General features: G+C 44.0%; 1 protein-coding gene across 1 annotated transcript in view; it reads left to right on the top strand.

The window, feature by feature from the left end:
* Window positions 1-13,792, top strand: part of kcnq4 (potassium voltage-gated channel subfamily Q member 4) — a gene marked incomplete at its 5' end in the record, with an annotated part of 106,094 nt that overhangs the window by 70,614 nt on the left and 21,688 nt on the right. The window contains 6 exons of the mRNA XM_083774493.1: window positions 1,863-1,988; window positions 2,652-2,762; window positions 3,364-3,459; window positions 5,540-5,628; window positions 7,677-7,802; window positions 11,160-11,216. Coding sequence (XP_083630619.1) covers window positions 1,863-1,988; window positions 2,652-2,762; window positions 3,364-3,459; window positions 5,540-5,628; window positions 7,677-7,802; window positions 11,160-11,216 — 605 coding nt within the window. The remainder of the gene's footprint in view (window positions 1-1,862; window positions 1,989-2,651; window positions 2,763-3,363; window positions 3,460-5,539; window positions 5,629-7,676; window positions 7,803-11,159; window positions 11,217-13,792) is intronic.

The raw sequence follows: 13,792 nt of genomic DNA, 5'->3' as shown, positions 1-13,792 counted from the left end.
CTGTCTGTCTGTCTGTCTGTCTGTCTGTCTGTCTGTCTGTCTGTCTGTCTGTCTGTCTGTCTGTCTGTCTGTCTGTCTGTCTGTCTGTCTGTCTGTCTGTCTGTCTGTCTGTCTGTCTGTCTGTCTGTCTGTCTGTCTGTCTGTCTGTCTGTCTGTCTGTCTGTCTGTCTGTCTGTCTGTCTGTCTGTCTGTCTGTCTGTCTGTCTGTCTGTCTGTCTGTCTGTCTGTCTGTCTGTCTGTCTGTCTGTCTGTCTGTCTGTCTGTCTGTCTGTCTGTCTGTCTGTCTGTCTGTCTGTCTGTCTGTCTGTCTGTCTGTCTGTCTGTCTGTCTGTCTGTCTGTCTGTCTGTCTGTCTGTCTGTCTGTCTGTCTGTCTGTCTGTCTGTCTGTCTGTCTGTCTGTCTGTCTGTCTGTCTGTCTGTCTGTCTGTCTGTCTGTCTGTCTGTCTGTCTGTCTGTCTGTCTGTCTGTCTGTCTGTCTGTCTGTCTGTCTGTCTGTCTGTCTGTCTGTCTGTCTGTCTGTCTGTCTGTCTGTCTGTCTGTCTGTCTGTCTGTCTGTCTGTCTGTCTGTCTGTCTGTCTGTCTGTCTGTCTGTCTGTCTGTCTGTCTGTCTGTCTGTCTGTCTGTCTGTCTGTCTGTCTGTCTGTCTGTCTGTCTGTCTGTCTGTCTGTCTGTCTGTCTGTCTGTCTGTCTGTCTGTCTGTCTGTCTGTCTGTCTGTCTGTCTGTCTGTCTGTCTGTCTGTCTGTCTGTCTGTCTGTCTGTCTGTCTGTCTGTCTGTCTGTCTGTCTGTCTGTCTGTCTGTCTGTCTGTCTGTCTGTCTGTCTGTCTGTCTGTCTGTCTGTCTGTCTGTCTGTCTGTCTGTCTGTCTGTCTGTCTGTCTGTCTGTCTGTCTGTCTGTCTGTCTGTCTGTCTGTCTGTCTGTCTGTCTGTCTGTCTGTCTGTCTGTCTGTCTGTCTGTCTGTCTGTCTGTCTGTCTGTCTGTCTGTCTGTCTGTCTGTCTGTCTGTCTGTCTGTCTGTCTGTCTGTCTGTCTGTCTGTCTGTCTGTCTGTCTGTCTGTCTGTCTGTCTGTCTGTCTGTCTGTCTGTCTGTCTGTCTGTCTGTCTGTCTGTCTGTCTGTCTGTCTGTCTGTCTGTCTGTCTGTCTGTCTGTCTGTGTGTGTGTGTGTGTGTGTGTGTGTGTGTGTGTGTCTGTAGGAGCTGATCACAGCCTGGTACATAGGCTCCCTGGTGCTGATCTGTCTGTCTGTGTGTGTGTCTGTAGGAGCTGATCACAGCCTGGTACATAGGCTCCCTGGTGCTGATCTGTCTGTCTGTCTGTGTGTCTGTAGGAGCTGATCACAGCCTGGTACATAGGCTCCCTGGTGCTGATCTGTCTGTCTGTCTGTGTGTCTGTAGGAGCTGATCACAGCCTGGTACATAGGCCTCCTGGTGCTGGTCTGTCTGTGTGTCTGTAGGAGCTGATCACAGCCTGGTACATAGGCTCCCTGGTGCTGATCTGTGTGTCTGTGTACATCATGTGTCTGTAGGAGCTGATCACAGCCTGGTACAGTACATAGGCCTCCTGGTGCTGATCTGTCTGTGTGTCTGTAGGAGCTGATCACAGCCTGGTACATAGGCTCCCTGGTGCTGATCTGTGTGTCTGTGTATGTGTCTGTAAGAGCTGATCACAGCCTGGTACAGTACATAGGCCTCCTGGTGCTGATCTGTCTGTGTGTCTGTGTGTCTGTAGGAGCTGATCACAGCCTGGTACATAGGATTCCTGGTGCTGATCTGTCTGTGTGTGTGTCTGTAGGAGCTGATCACAGCCTGGTACAGTACATAGGCCTCCTGGTGCTGATCTGTCTGTGTGTCTGTGTGTCTGTAGGAGCTGATCACAGCCTGGTACATAGGATTCCTGGTGCTGATCTTTGCCTCCTTCCTGGTCTACCTGGCAGAGAAGGATGTGAACCCGGAGTTCCACACCTATGCAGACTCCCTCTGGTGGGGGACGGTGAGTACTGCGCCCAACACATTTCTACCAGCAGAGTGAGTGAGGACGGGGTGAGGTGTTCTCTGAGCTGAGGTTCTACAAAGCGCTGCACAGTGGTGGACTGTATACTACAGATTCAAGTACACAGCGGCAGTGGCTCAGGGGTAGTCCGGGTAGAGTGACCGGATGTGAACCAAGCTCTCCAGTCTCCACACTTTTTCTCGCTTCGCTCATTCGGTCCAAAAGACTTTCTTGTTTTAAATATAGCTTGTTGTAATGATACGTATTGCATTGTGGGTTTGAGATGACAGGCCCTTTTTTTTATCAATCAATCAAGTCTCCTTAATTCAAGTGGCTAAATATTTTATAAATTAAAAAATATATAAATTATAATTAATTATTATTATTATTATTATTAAAATATATATATTTTTAAGGACATGCCGTGGTCTACCTGCAGCCTTTGTGATCTACTTGTAGATCGTGATCTACCTTTGGGGTAGATCACGGTATATTACAGTCGTTCGCAAACTAAACGTCCTTTTAGACAAAATCTACAAAGCCTCTACAAATACTTGTAAGGCACTGTACTTTATTAGTGAGTATGTTGACAATTAAGTAAACTTTTCATTCGAACTGTGTGTGTGTGTGTGTGTGTGTGTGTGTGTGTGCATGCATACACAGATTACGCTGACCACCATTGGCTACGGTGACAAGACGCCTCGCACCTGGCAGGGCCGGCTCCTAGCGGCCGCCTTCGCTCTGCTGGGGGTCTCCTTCTTCGCCCTGCCCGCCGTGAGTCTGAACCAACCAACACAACCGCTGATTTATGATCAATATAGTGTCATTTATTGTTTCACATCTCTGAACATTTCTGACAAAATGTAAAATAATGAATAATGAAAAAATGAGAAGAAATGATATATATTATTTTTGGACTTAATTTACCTCCCGTATCTGTGTGAGGTACGTCGGCACCTTTTTAGGCGACCGGAAGCAGGTTCGAGTCTATGGTCACTGAACTAAATATAGCAGGTTGGAGTCTAATATGATCACTGAACTAAATATTGGACCCGATCGGCACAAGCCATGCACACCTCCCAAGACTTTCATACTAAAATGGCTTTCTTCAGAGAGACAAATCAGGAGAAAATCGACTTAATCATCGACCTTTCTCTGTCCCAGCAACACGCACTCACGAGCTCGAGCACCAGTGAACATAGGACGCTCGCGAGATCACACAGCGCCCACTTTAGGAGACCATTTTGTATGACCTGTGTACCATTTGGCCTCTAGTGGCCCCAATCGGGATCTTCAATAAGAATAATTGAATATCTTTGGAGACGGTGCTTTAGTGTGTGTGTGACCTTTGACCTCTGACCCCTCCGTCCCACAGGGCATCCTCGGCTCAGGTTTTGCCCTGAAGGTTCAGGAGCAGCACAGACAGAAACACTTTGAGAAGAGGAGGACGCCTGCAGCCAACCTCATACAGGTGAGCAGTGCTTATTTAACACTTCCAGTGCGCCGGAATTAGAGTGCCCAGCAGATAAGGCAGATTTTACTCTGAAAAGCCCCACCTTCCATTTCCCCCTCAAACCGGGAGGTTATAATTTTCCATTACTACCTCGCACTGTCACATCTGTTCTCTTTAGAAGCGTTAATATTCCAAACGAAACCATGGACAGCGGGATGGTAAGTTGCACCTAGGTAGCACCTTGCTGGCAAGATGGCCGCGGTCTGAATAAAGACAATCTATGATAAGATAAGATCTTTATTGTCACTGTATGAGACATACGGTACAACGAAATTCCGTTTAGTGCACCATAACATATAACGGTATCAACAGAGAGAACACAAAAGACAAAAAAACACTGATGTGGCAACTTCATGGCATAAAACTGTTAGTCCGTGTTCCAGTGTCGTCATGTATCACTGCTTGTGCTTTGATATCTATTATATATATTATTATATAATATCTATAAATATTTGATATACTTATGACTAATTTTTATTGACATTCATAATTACTGAGGCTGCAGGAGCCTTTTAACACAATCCACTGTCCAGAAGACAACACTGATCTCACACACACACACACACACACACACACACGTGCACACTTCACACACACACACACACACACACACACACGTGCTCGCTCGCACACACACAGTACACACACACACACACACACACACACACACACACACGCAAACGTGAGCATGAGCGCACGCACGCACACACACACACACACACACACACACACAGGGAAATGGATTCAGTGCAAATCTTGAGCTTTTTTCCAAACTTCCATTATAGTACATTAAAAAGAGAGAGGCCAAGATAATTCACACTTAACTGCCTGGTGGGGTGTGTGTGCATTTATATAGTGCCTTTATCCAAGGCGCTTTACATCGATTGTGCATTACATTCACCCATTCACACACACATTCACACACCGATGGCAGAGGAAACCATGCAAGGCACCAACCAGCACATCAGGAGCAATTAGGGGTTCAGTGTCTTGCTCAAGGACACTTCGAACTGGGAACCTTGCGGTTCCCATCCGGCCATTCTACCCCTGAGCCACCGCCGCCCCACACGTGCGTGCTTGTGTGTATGTGTTTGGGTGTCTGTACTACTATTATGTTTATTATTATATAGTATTTATTATTATCATACTTGCGAGGGCCACAAGTATTGTGATAAATGGACACTGGGAGGACACTTTTCCTGGTCTTCACAAGATTAATGGTTTGTTTTCAAACAAGGCTTGGGGAGTTACACTTAGGAAAAGTTGGGGTTTGGGTTAGGCGTTTAGAGGTTAGGTTTTAAGATGGAGGGGGGGCTATATCTTGTGGCACCCCTTACCCTTATCCCTAAACTATGCAATGTTTTACTACATTTTAAAATAGTTCAAATAGCCGATCTACAAGCTCACAACGTGTCGATGTAGATCGGATAGTTGAACTAATTCAAAATAGTTGCAAATAAGTTTTGGGGTTAAAAATGGCAAAAGAAAAGTTTAAATGGCATTAGAACTGAAAGACACTCTCGATGAAGGCCTAGAGAGAGACCGAAATGTTTGTCAGTTTGAATAAAAACTGGTGTTGCTGAGCAATAGCAGAGTGCGGGATGTTTTGTTCATGAAATACTTTTGTCATGATTGCTTTAGTTGAACAAAGCGCACACCAGTAGTGGGGAGGTGCTGACCACAGGAGATAAAACTTTGACTGAAAAAGGAAAGAGGACCGCACAGCTCGTAGTCACGATGCCATCAAATGCCATCAACGAGCTGTGCGGCCTCTCTCCTTTTTCAGTCAAAATGATTGCTTTAGTTGTCACTATCCGTCGGCATCAAAGTGGATGTGCGAATATTTCCATGACAAGACTGGTAATGGTGTGTGTGTGTGTGTGTGTGTGTGTGTGTGTGTGTGTGTGTGTGTGTGTGTGTGTGTGTGTGTGTGTGTGTGTGTGTGTGTGTGTGTGTGTGTGTGTGTGTGTGTGTGTGTGTGTGTGTGTGTGTGTGTGTGTGTGTGTGTGTGTGTGTGTGTGTGTGTGTGTGTGTCCAGGCTGCGTGGCGCCTCTACTCCACAGACGTGCAGCGCTCGTACCTGACGGCCACATGGTACTTTTATGACAGCATGCTCCCTTCCTTCAGGTAAGTGCTCCCATCTGGAGCCTGGCGCTCCCTGCCTGGCACCGTGGACTGTGTGTGGATCAGTGGACTGTGTGTGGATCAGTGGACTGTGTGTGGATCAGTGGACTGTGGCTCGCAGCCGTGTCCAAACAGCAAAATGGCCAACATGGCTGTCTGCTGTGCCTGGCCGTCGACGAGACATGTACAGCAGTGTTGATTTCGCCGACTAAAAACTATGACGGAAAAACTAAAGAAAAAGTAAGCTATTATGCCTAAGACTAATATTGACAATTTTGTCAACAAATAAAAATTGACTAAAATGTTAGCAAAAGACTAGCGGAGAAGATTAAGTAGAACTAAAAGACAGGTCTGTTTTTTGTTTGGTTGCACTCTGAAAATAAATGCAAATTTGGCTATTTTCAGCATGCAACAAAGTCATTACGATGCCATCAAGGCCTGCCAAAAAATATATATATAATATTTTGTTACGGAAGCACAGTGGCACAGTCGGTAGTGCTGTCGCCTCACAGCTAGAAGGTCCTGGGTTCGATTCCCGTTTGGGACGCTGTAGGCACTGGGGGCGTGTTCTCTCCTCCACGTCGGGTTGGCAAAAGGGCCTTTCTGTGTGGAGTTTGCATGTTCTCCCTGTGTCTCCCAGGGTAGGTACCCTCACAAAAAACATGCAGTAATCCTGGTCTCTAAACTTGAACAATGTGTTCCTTCCACACGCTACGTCCCCCCCCCCCCTCTCAGGTTAAAAGAAGCGGCATGGACTCCTCATGCATTGACAGAAGCATGAGGTCAGTCTGTTGCTCTCCCCAGGTTGGCAGAGGGAGTGTAGAGCCCAGGATTACATTAGATAATTGACACTGGGTGAAAAAATGGGGTACAAAATTGTGGGATAAAAATGTGATAATAAATAATAATAGATTTTTGTTGACAAAATAAACTGTAGATTTAGTCAACTAAACTCTTATATTACCAAAAATGACAAAAACTAATATACATTTTATTCAAAAGACTGACTAAAACCAAACAACTAAATTGCTGTCGAAATCAACACTGATGTACAGTGTTGTTGAAATGATGTGTTGAAATGATGCGAGATAGAACGGCAAAAAAAACAGTTTGAGAGTTGTTGTTGCATCATGAGATCTGTTTGAAGGCCCTGTGGTGAAGGGCTTAACAACGGCTAAAACATCACGAATAAACAAGAGCCAGAGGCTCAATGTAGATTAAAAAATATTAAATATATATACATTAAAAGTAGAATACAGATTTTTTTATTTGATTTATTTAATTGCTGGAAACCATCACTTACAATTGAGGGTTAAAACAAAAGACAATTGAGGATAGATATTTAATACACACACAAAGTTCACCATAACTCATTGTTACATTAGGTTGTCATTAGCAGCACAGTTTTCGTTAAAATTGTGGGTGTATATTTTTGCTATTATTTTTATTTCATACATACTAATTTGGTAAACATTTTCAAATTCCCATGTGGCTCCTCATAAGTACATAAAATTCTGTTTTTGTGAAAAATGTTGGCATTAGTGATGTTCAGTGGTGCTACAGAATCCAAATTAAAATACACCTTACACTGTATGAAACGCTAATGCCATCACTGTTCTTATAATTTCCTGCATTTAGTTCGATAATTTCTTAAAATCTGCATTTAGTTATTAATTTGACTAATTTTGTTTGCTTAAAAGGAGGGGAATGTCAGAATCTGAGTCTTGAATTTGCCTGAAATCAAGCCTGTCTGTCTCTATAGTTTTCTATAATTAAATCAAGCCCGTCTGTCTCTATAGTTTTCTTCCAAATTGGATCTTTTCGTACGTATACATATAGTTACACACACTGTTCCCCTTCTTTTAAATGTTTGGACCATTAATTTGTCCTTTTTCATCTTTTGTTTTGTTATGTTTTTCTCTTTGCTTCATTTTAGTTTTTGTTTGTTTTTTGTTTCCGGTTTGTTGATTTGTCATGTCTTCCGTTGTTTTTTTTGTTTTGTTTTTTTCATTCATGTATACTTTTGCACGTTGGTGGTTGGCGTCGGTCAGAGAACTGACGCTGCTGTTCAGCCACCTGCAGCCACAGCGTAGCGCCAAGAAGGTTCTCCACAACTCCTACCACACGCTGCTGTCTGGGCTGAGGCCCTACAGCTCCCCCTATCTGTCGGGGGACAGGTACGCACGCTCTCTCCCATCATCGCCACTCACTCATACACAAACACGCACTAAGGTGACCAGATCCAAACTGTTCATTTGAGGGACAGAAGTATCACTTGTGTGGGGGCAGGGTGGACAGGATGTGGTTAGTAACTTATTACTTAAATGCATTGATGTCATATTTGACCATAGGCCTACTATCCTATCATTTGGTTATTAAACTCCTCTGGTGTCTCACATTTTGTTTTAAAATGCAAATTTTGGTCATGGGTGCCATGGCCATGAGTGGGGCCGACTTGGTACTGTAGCCTTTGGGGATATTTCTCATGTTATTTTAACCGGCTTAATGAAATGCCTGTTCCACGCAAACGGGGACATCTGGTCACCCTAACATACACACACACACACAGGCGCCCAATACACACTGCAGGTAAAAAAAAAACATTGTCACACCGCCATGGGATATACTGTAGGTGTCTGTATAGAAACAGGAAAGAAAGAAAGAAAGAACTGAATAAAGAAACCAAACCTGAAAGCTGGCTGTTCCTGGGTCTGTGTGCCGTGTGCGGCATGTGGGTATCCTGTTGTGTATCTTCAACTAACCGTGACTAATCACTGATCTGAGAGCAGCGTGTGAGTGTGTCCCGCGTTCGATGACGGCCTGCTTTCTCTTGCTTCTTGCAGCGTGTGCATCTTTGTGTCATGTCTCTTTTCTCTCACTCTCATGTGACCGCCGCTATAGGGCTGGACGATCAAATCAATATCGCCGTTATTACAATCTATTGCCTCAATTTTGATTCATGAACGATTACTATAATGTATTTATTGTTATCGTGAAAATACCAGTAGATCCATATGGTCACATTAACCCATTCTGACCTGAGATCAGATTCATACGAGGTTTCCGCCGGACACACACTGGTCTGATGAACCCATTCTGACCTGAGATCAGATTCTAAAAATGTCAGTCGCTCTTCGATTTTTCAAAAATAGCAGACCTACAAGCTCGTATCGCGCCACTCGGTGGCGCGATATGAGCTTGTAGATCTGCTATTTTTAAATAGCTAAAGCATAACATGATGCTGACACCAAAATGGGTGCCCGGTCAGAATGGGTTAACGCATCGCAAGGTGAAGACTGTTATAGAGTACCGAAATCCTGCCGTCACTCATTCAGCCCCTGGGTTGCTGAAGTAATTTCTCTATGGAGAATGACATTGGGTCATCTTAAAATTGTCTCTGGTCCAAAAATGAGGGGGGAGGAGCAGGATGTGAAATTAGGTCAGACTTCGGCGCTCTATTGGTTCGATATCTTTTCGTCTTGCCCAGCCCTATAAGCGCCGCCTCCTTCCATTCACTCAACTGTTTCCTCTTTCCTCCTCTCTCTCTACCCCCCCATCATCTCTCTCTCTCTCTCTCTCTCTCTCTCTCTCTCTCTCTCTCTCTGTCTCTCTCTCCCCTCCATGCCACCCCTCCATCTTTTCATCCTGATCTCAGGCAGGACGTCCCGTGCAGGTTTGTTCGTCATGTCATGACATGAGGTGTGCTTGTTTCCCTTCAGGGTGTTTGTTTGTTGTTTGAGGTTTTGGGTGTGCTCCGTTTTTTTATTAGACGTAATATTCAGTTGATCCCTACTACTGTTTTTATTACTATATTTTATTATTTATTTCTTCCAGGCAAAAAGTGACACTTTGTGTCAATCCAGGGGTGGCTTGTGGTGGACATTTCAGTCAAAATAACAGTTGAGAACCACTAGTACTAGTTGAACCGACTAATGTGACATAGTGTCATATACGGAAAACCTGGAGACTTGACAGTGGTGTGCACAGATAGACACTAGGGGGTGCTAGAGCATATGACTAGCCCCTAGTCATATATGTCGTATATGTCATATATTTAGCTGTGAGTTTGCTATTATCTTATTAAGACTTGACTGTTAACATTCGACTGGACTCGAGACATGGGGGAAAAAAACAAACATCTGACCACCGCAAGGATAGTTTAATCTGCCACTTTACTTTCTTATGGTGACCGCACGTCCCAGTCTGACCGGGATTGTCCCGGTTGGTTAAAACATTCCCTACCAAATTGTCCCGCTTCACTGCAATTAGAATAGTACATACATACAGTAGACGTTCATCGTTCAGTTGAAAGGTGTGTGCTACAGTAAGCGCTAAAATAATTGTCTGCCATCCTGATGAAATGGCAGGCAAATATAACAAAAAAGTGGTATAGAGGTAGACTTGTATGGATAATTGATTCGATGGGCAGAGCTGGAGACTCGGACACAAGTCGGAACTATACTGTAAGTCATGATAATCAGGACGTTTGACTTGAACTTTTCCTCGAATGATTTGAGACTTGACTTGGCCCTGCTCCGAGACTCGAGCCTGGTCTGTACTAGTTTGTTGGTGTCGCGTGCCGAAAATGGATAATGCCATTTTTTTGGCGCCCAACGCTGACACGCGACAGTATAAGATAAGCATTAAAAAGAGCTGAGGCTGCATGCACTACAAATGTGGACCAAAACATAAAATAAACGTAAACGCCAGCAGAAATGTCGTCAATGAGGATTAATTGGTGACTTGATGGATGGACCCAGCTGGTGAAGCATTATAAGACCCTGTCTGTCACCCTTTGGCATGCTTTGCTTCTTCACCTACAGTAGATCAATGCATAACATCTAATCATCATAATAATCCCCCCCCCCCCCCCTCCCAAAAAAAAGCCTTTTTGGAGAAGATTTGTCCCAGATGTTTGCTTTTGTTTTCTTTAAAGAAACGTGATATAAAGTAAAGGCCTCTTTGGACTATTGAAATGCAACAATTATGCTCTATGCACACACACCATTTTGGAAAGAACGTGGGCCCCTCCCCTACTTGCTTCACAGGTGTTACCGATGATACTAATGAGGGCTCTGTTCCATTCTGGTCAAACAGATGCTGATATTGTGGAAACACTACACCTACTGTACTACTGCTACACCATTGGATCTCAAGTGTCTCAAGTGTCCTTGAGTGTGTTCCAAATGGCCCCGTAGGGGTCTGTAACTCTGAGAGTGTACAAATGGGGGACCTTGAAATTAAAGTTTGAGAACCACTGTACACTAAATGGAACAGAGCCTAAATTAGTATCATCAGTGGGGAAGGGGCCCGGAGGTAGGAAGGATTATTCTGTGTGCATAGAGCTAATTCCTTCACTTCAACTCCCTTCCTACAAGTTCCTACACCCTCCTTCCTTCCTCTTTCTCTGTGGGTCGGGGGGTCGAACCGAGCCCCAGAACTTCTGGTCTGCCTTCACCACCACCCACCGACACCCCTCCACTGCTCTCTTCACATCTCACTCTCTGACCCCTCTGCCTTGTGTGTCTCCCCAGTCAACTGGTTTCTAAAAAGCGGGGTCTCTTCAGGATTCACGCTGGCCGCAAGCAGAGGTATCCCCGGCGCTGAGCCTGTGCACGGGGCACGCTAGATCACATCACCGCCATTCGCTCGATAACACCACCATCACCACCACCAGTCACCCAATCCCATCCCTTAACACACACACACACACACACGCACATGCACACACCCATCCTATGCACTCCTCGCCAAGTCTTTTGGACCGAATGAGCGAAGCGAGAAAAAATTGCCTTGGGACGTCAAAAAGCATCTTTAGCCAATTTCAACGTGGCATCCCCGTTTTAACAGTCCCAAATTGTATCTACAGCTTTGTAGATTGGGTGTTTTAAAATGTACAGTATATCTTTCAGTGTTCTGTAAACATTGATTCTGCATACAGAATCTTTGGGCTGAACAACGTTCTCACTCACGGTCCACAAATGCTTGAGTGAATCATTGACTCTGGAAGAGAATGAGATGTTTTATGATCTTTTACTTTGGACAGTTTCTCTGGACTGGGCGTGGAGACCACAAAATAGAGAAACTTGGGTTTATTTTTTTCTTCTTTGGAATCCATAGTATTCGCTACTACTGTAAATGCAATGTCTTTCTTCCAAACGCACAGAATGAAAATGGATATTTTTACTCTAGCCACCATGACATTCCGCAAAAGGACACATAATATTGAAGTCAAAGAAATTGTTCTTATTTTTTTGTTGTTGCATGTTTTCCATTGAATTCTGGTATACATTATTCAGCATGCAATCCCATTTTGAGTTGTGCTCCACTGGTTTCTATTAAACTTTTCCTTGTCACATTCTTGGCATGCAAGGAATTCTCTGCATGTCTGTGAAAAAGACGCTGCCAAATTTCTGCAACCTTCAATGCATCCAAATCACCTATTTTGCTTCCCGACTGCATGCAAAGGTCTGGCACTCTCTCCACTCTCTCTCTTTTTCTTCCCACTTCCTTCTATACTGTATGTCTACCTGAGCATATTCAGCTTGCTCGTAGGAAATGCTATTTACACTAATGCCCCTCAACTATTAAATGTTTAATATAAATGGCCCACACAACGATCATCACCGGGATGAGTGAACAAGGAGCCTGGAATTGCCCTCTGGCGCATGACATTTGAAATGCCTCAAGGATCTGTGACACTTCCATGTGTGCAACATGCTTGCATGCACGTGGGTGAGACGTTTAGCACGTCAAGACAGACCGTATTGGATTAGCTTTCCTGTAAACAGATGACCTTAGATTGAGTCTGGCCTCTAGCTGCAGCCATGCGTTGGTGTTGGTGTGTAGACTTGCTAGTGCCTTCTCTCTGTGTCAGTGCCAGTGGTGGATAAAAGTACTCACATTTTGGACTTAAGTAAAAGTGTCAATTCTGCAATTTAGAAATGCTCTGTTAGAAGTTAACGTCCAGAATTAAAATTTTACTTCAGTAAAAGTACAAAAGTATTGGTATCAAAATGTACTTGCTACTTAAAGTACCAAAAGTAGAAAGTACTCATAGGGCTGTCAAAGTTAACGCACTATTAAGTAGTTAACTCACAATCCTTTTAACGGCACTAATTTTTTTAATGCGCGATTAACGCACTGTGAAGTTTGACAGAATGGTTGAGAGACGCATGCATGTGAATGCAGGCAGTCAGTGAGGCCCGACCTCTCCCCCCCTCTCTCTCTCTCCCAGTGAGTCTACACAATTAGAAAACTTTGAAAACATGTTATTTTGATCAACATGGCCTGTTATCTCTCGTAATGGTACCATTGGCCAACATCAATACAGTTCTTTAGTTTGGGTCTGGAAGGCTAAATGTCATCAAATGGTGGTCCGTGGCTCAAATGCAGAATAAATAATGGGCCTTGATATGAAAAATCTTGAAAACTACTGATTTAAGGTATATTTAGAACGTATACAAAATATGCGATTAATTTGCGATTAATCACAGTTAACTATGGACAATCATGCGATTAATCTGATTAAATATTTTAATCGATTGACAGCCCTATGCAGAACGTCCCGTTTCACAAGTTTTCTTTCTATCTTTTGATACTAGCTGATCTACAAGCTCACAATGTGTCACATTGGGAGTTTGTAGATCGGCTATTCAAATGGCCAAAATGTATAGGGCTAAAGTCTGTATAATGTATATTTTGTAATAATAATATCCAAAGTAAAAAGACAAGTTTTCAAATACTTTCATATTATCTTGAATATTGTCCCCAGAGATGTAGTGGAGTAGAAGTAAAACTACAGAAAATTGGAAATACCTCAAATTTGTACTTGAGTACATGTACTTAGTTACTTTACACCATTGGCGAGTGCCCTCTGATGTGTATTCCTGTAAGCGTTTTCTCCACTCTAGTGGTACGGTAACTTAGGTGGCACATTTTCGACAGTCCCCAGCACCCCAGCTTGAATCAGGTTTCAGCGGGATTTCATTTTTTGCTGAATCAGGCGCTATGATAGGCTGTTGAAATAAGCAAAACTCTCGAGGGCAGGATCCAGTTTTAGCAACGCACACGTGCCCCCCCCCCCCCCCCCCCCCCCTCTCTCTCTCCCGTCCGAGACACAAAAGAAAATGTCTGTCGCTGCCGTATCCCCGTCTCTCGTCCTTCA

The sequence above is a fragment of the Protomyctophum parallelum genome, assembly GCF_964188405.1.
Source record: "Protomyctophum parallelum genome assembly, chromosome: 1".
Lineage (NCBI taxonomy): Eukaryota > Metazoa > Chordata > Actinopteri > Myctophiformes > Myctophidae > Protomyctophum > Protomyctophum parallelum.
Note: the sequence above shows the minus strand (reverse complement) of the source record. Positions and strands in the feature narration are given on the sequence as shown.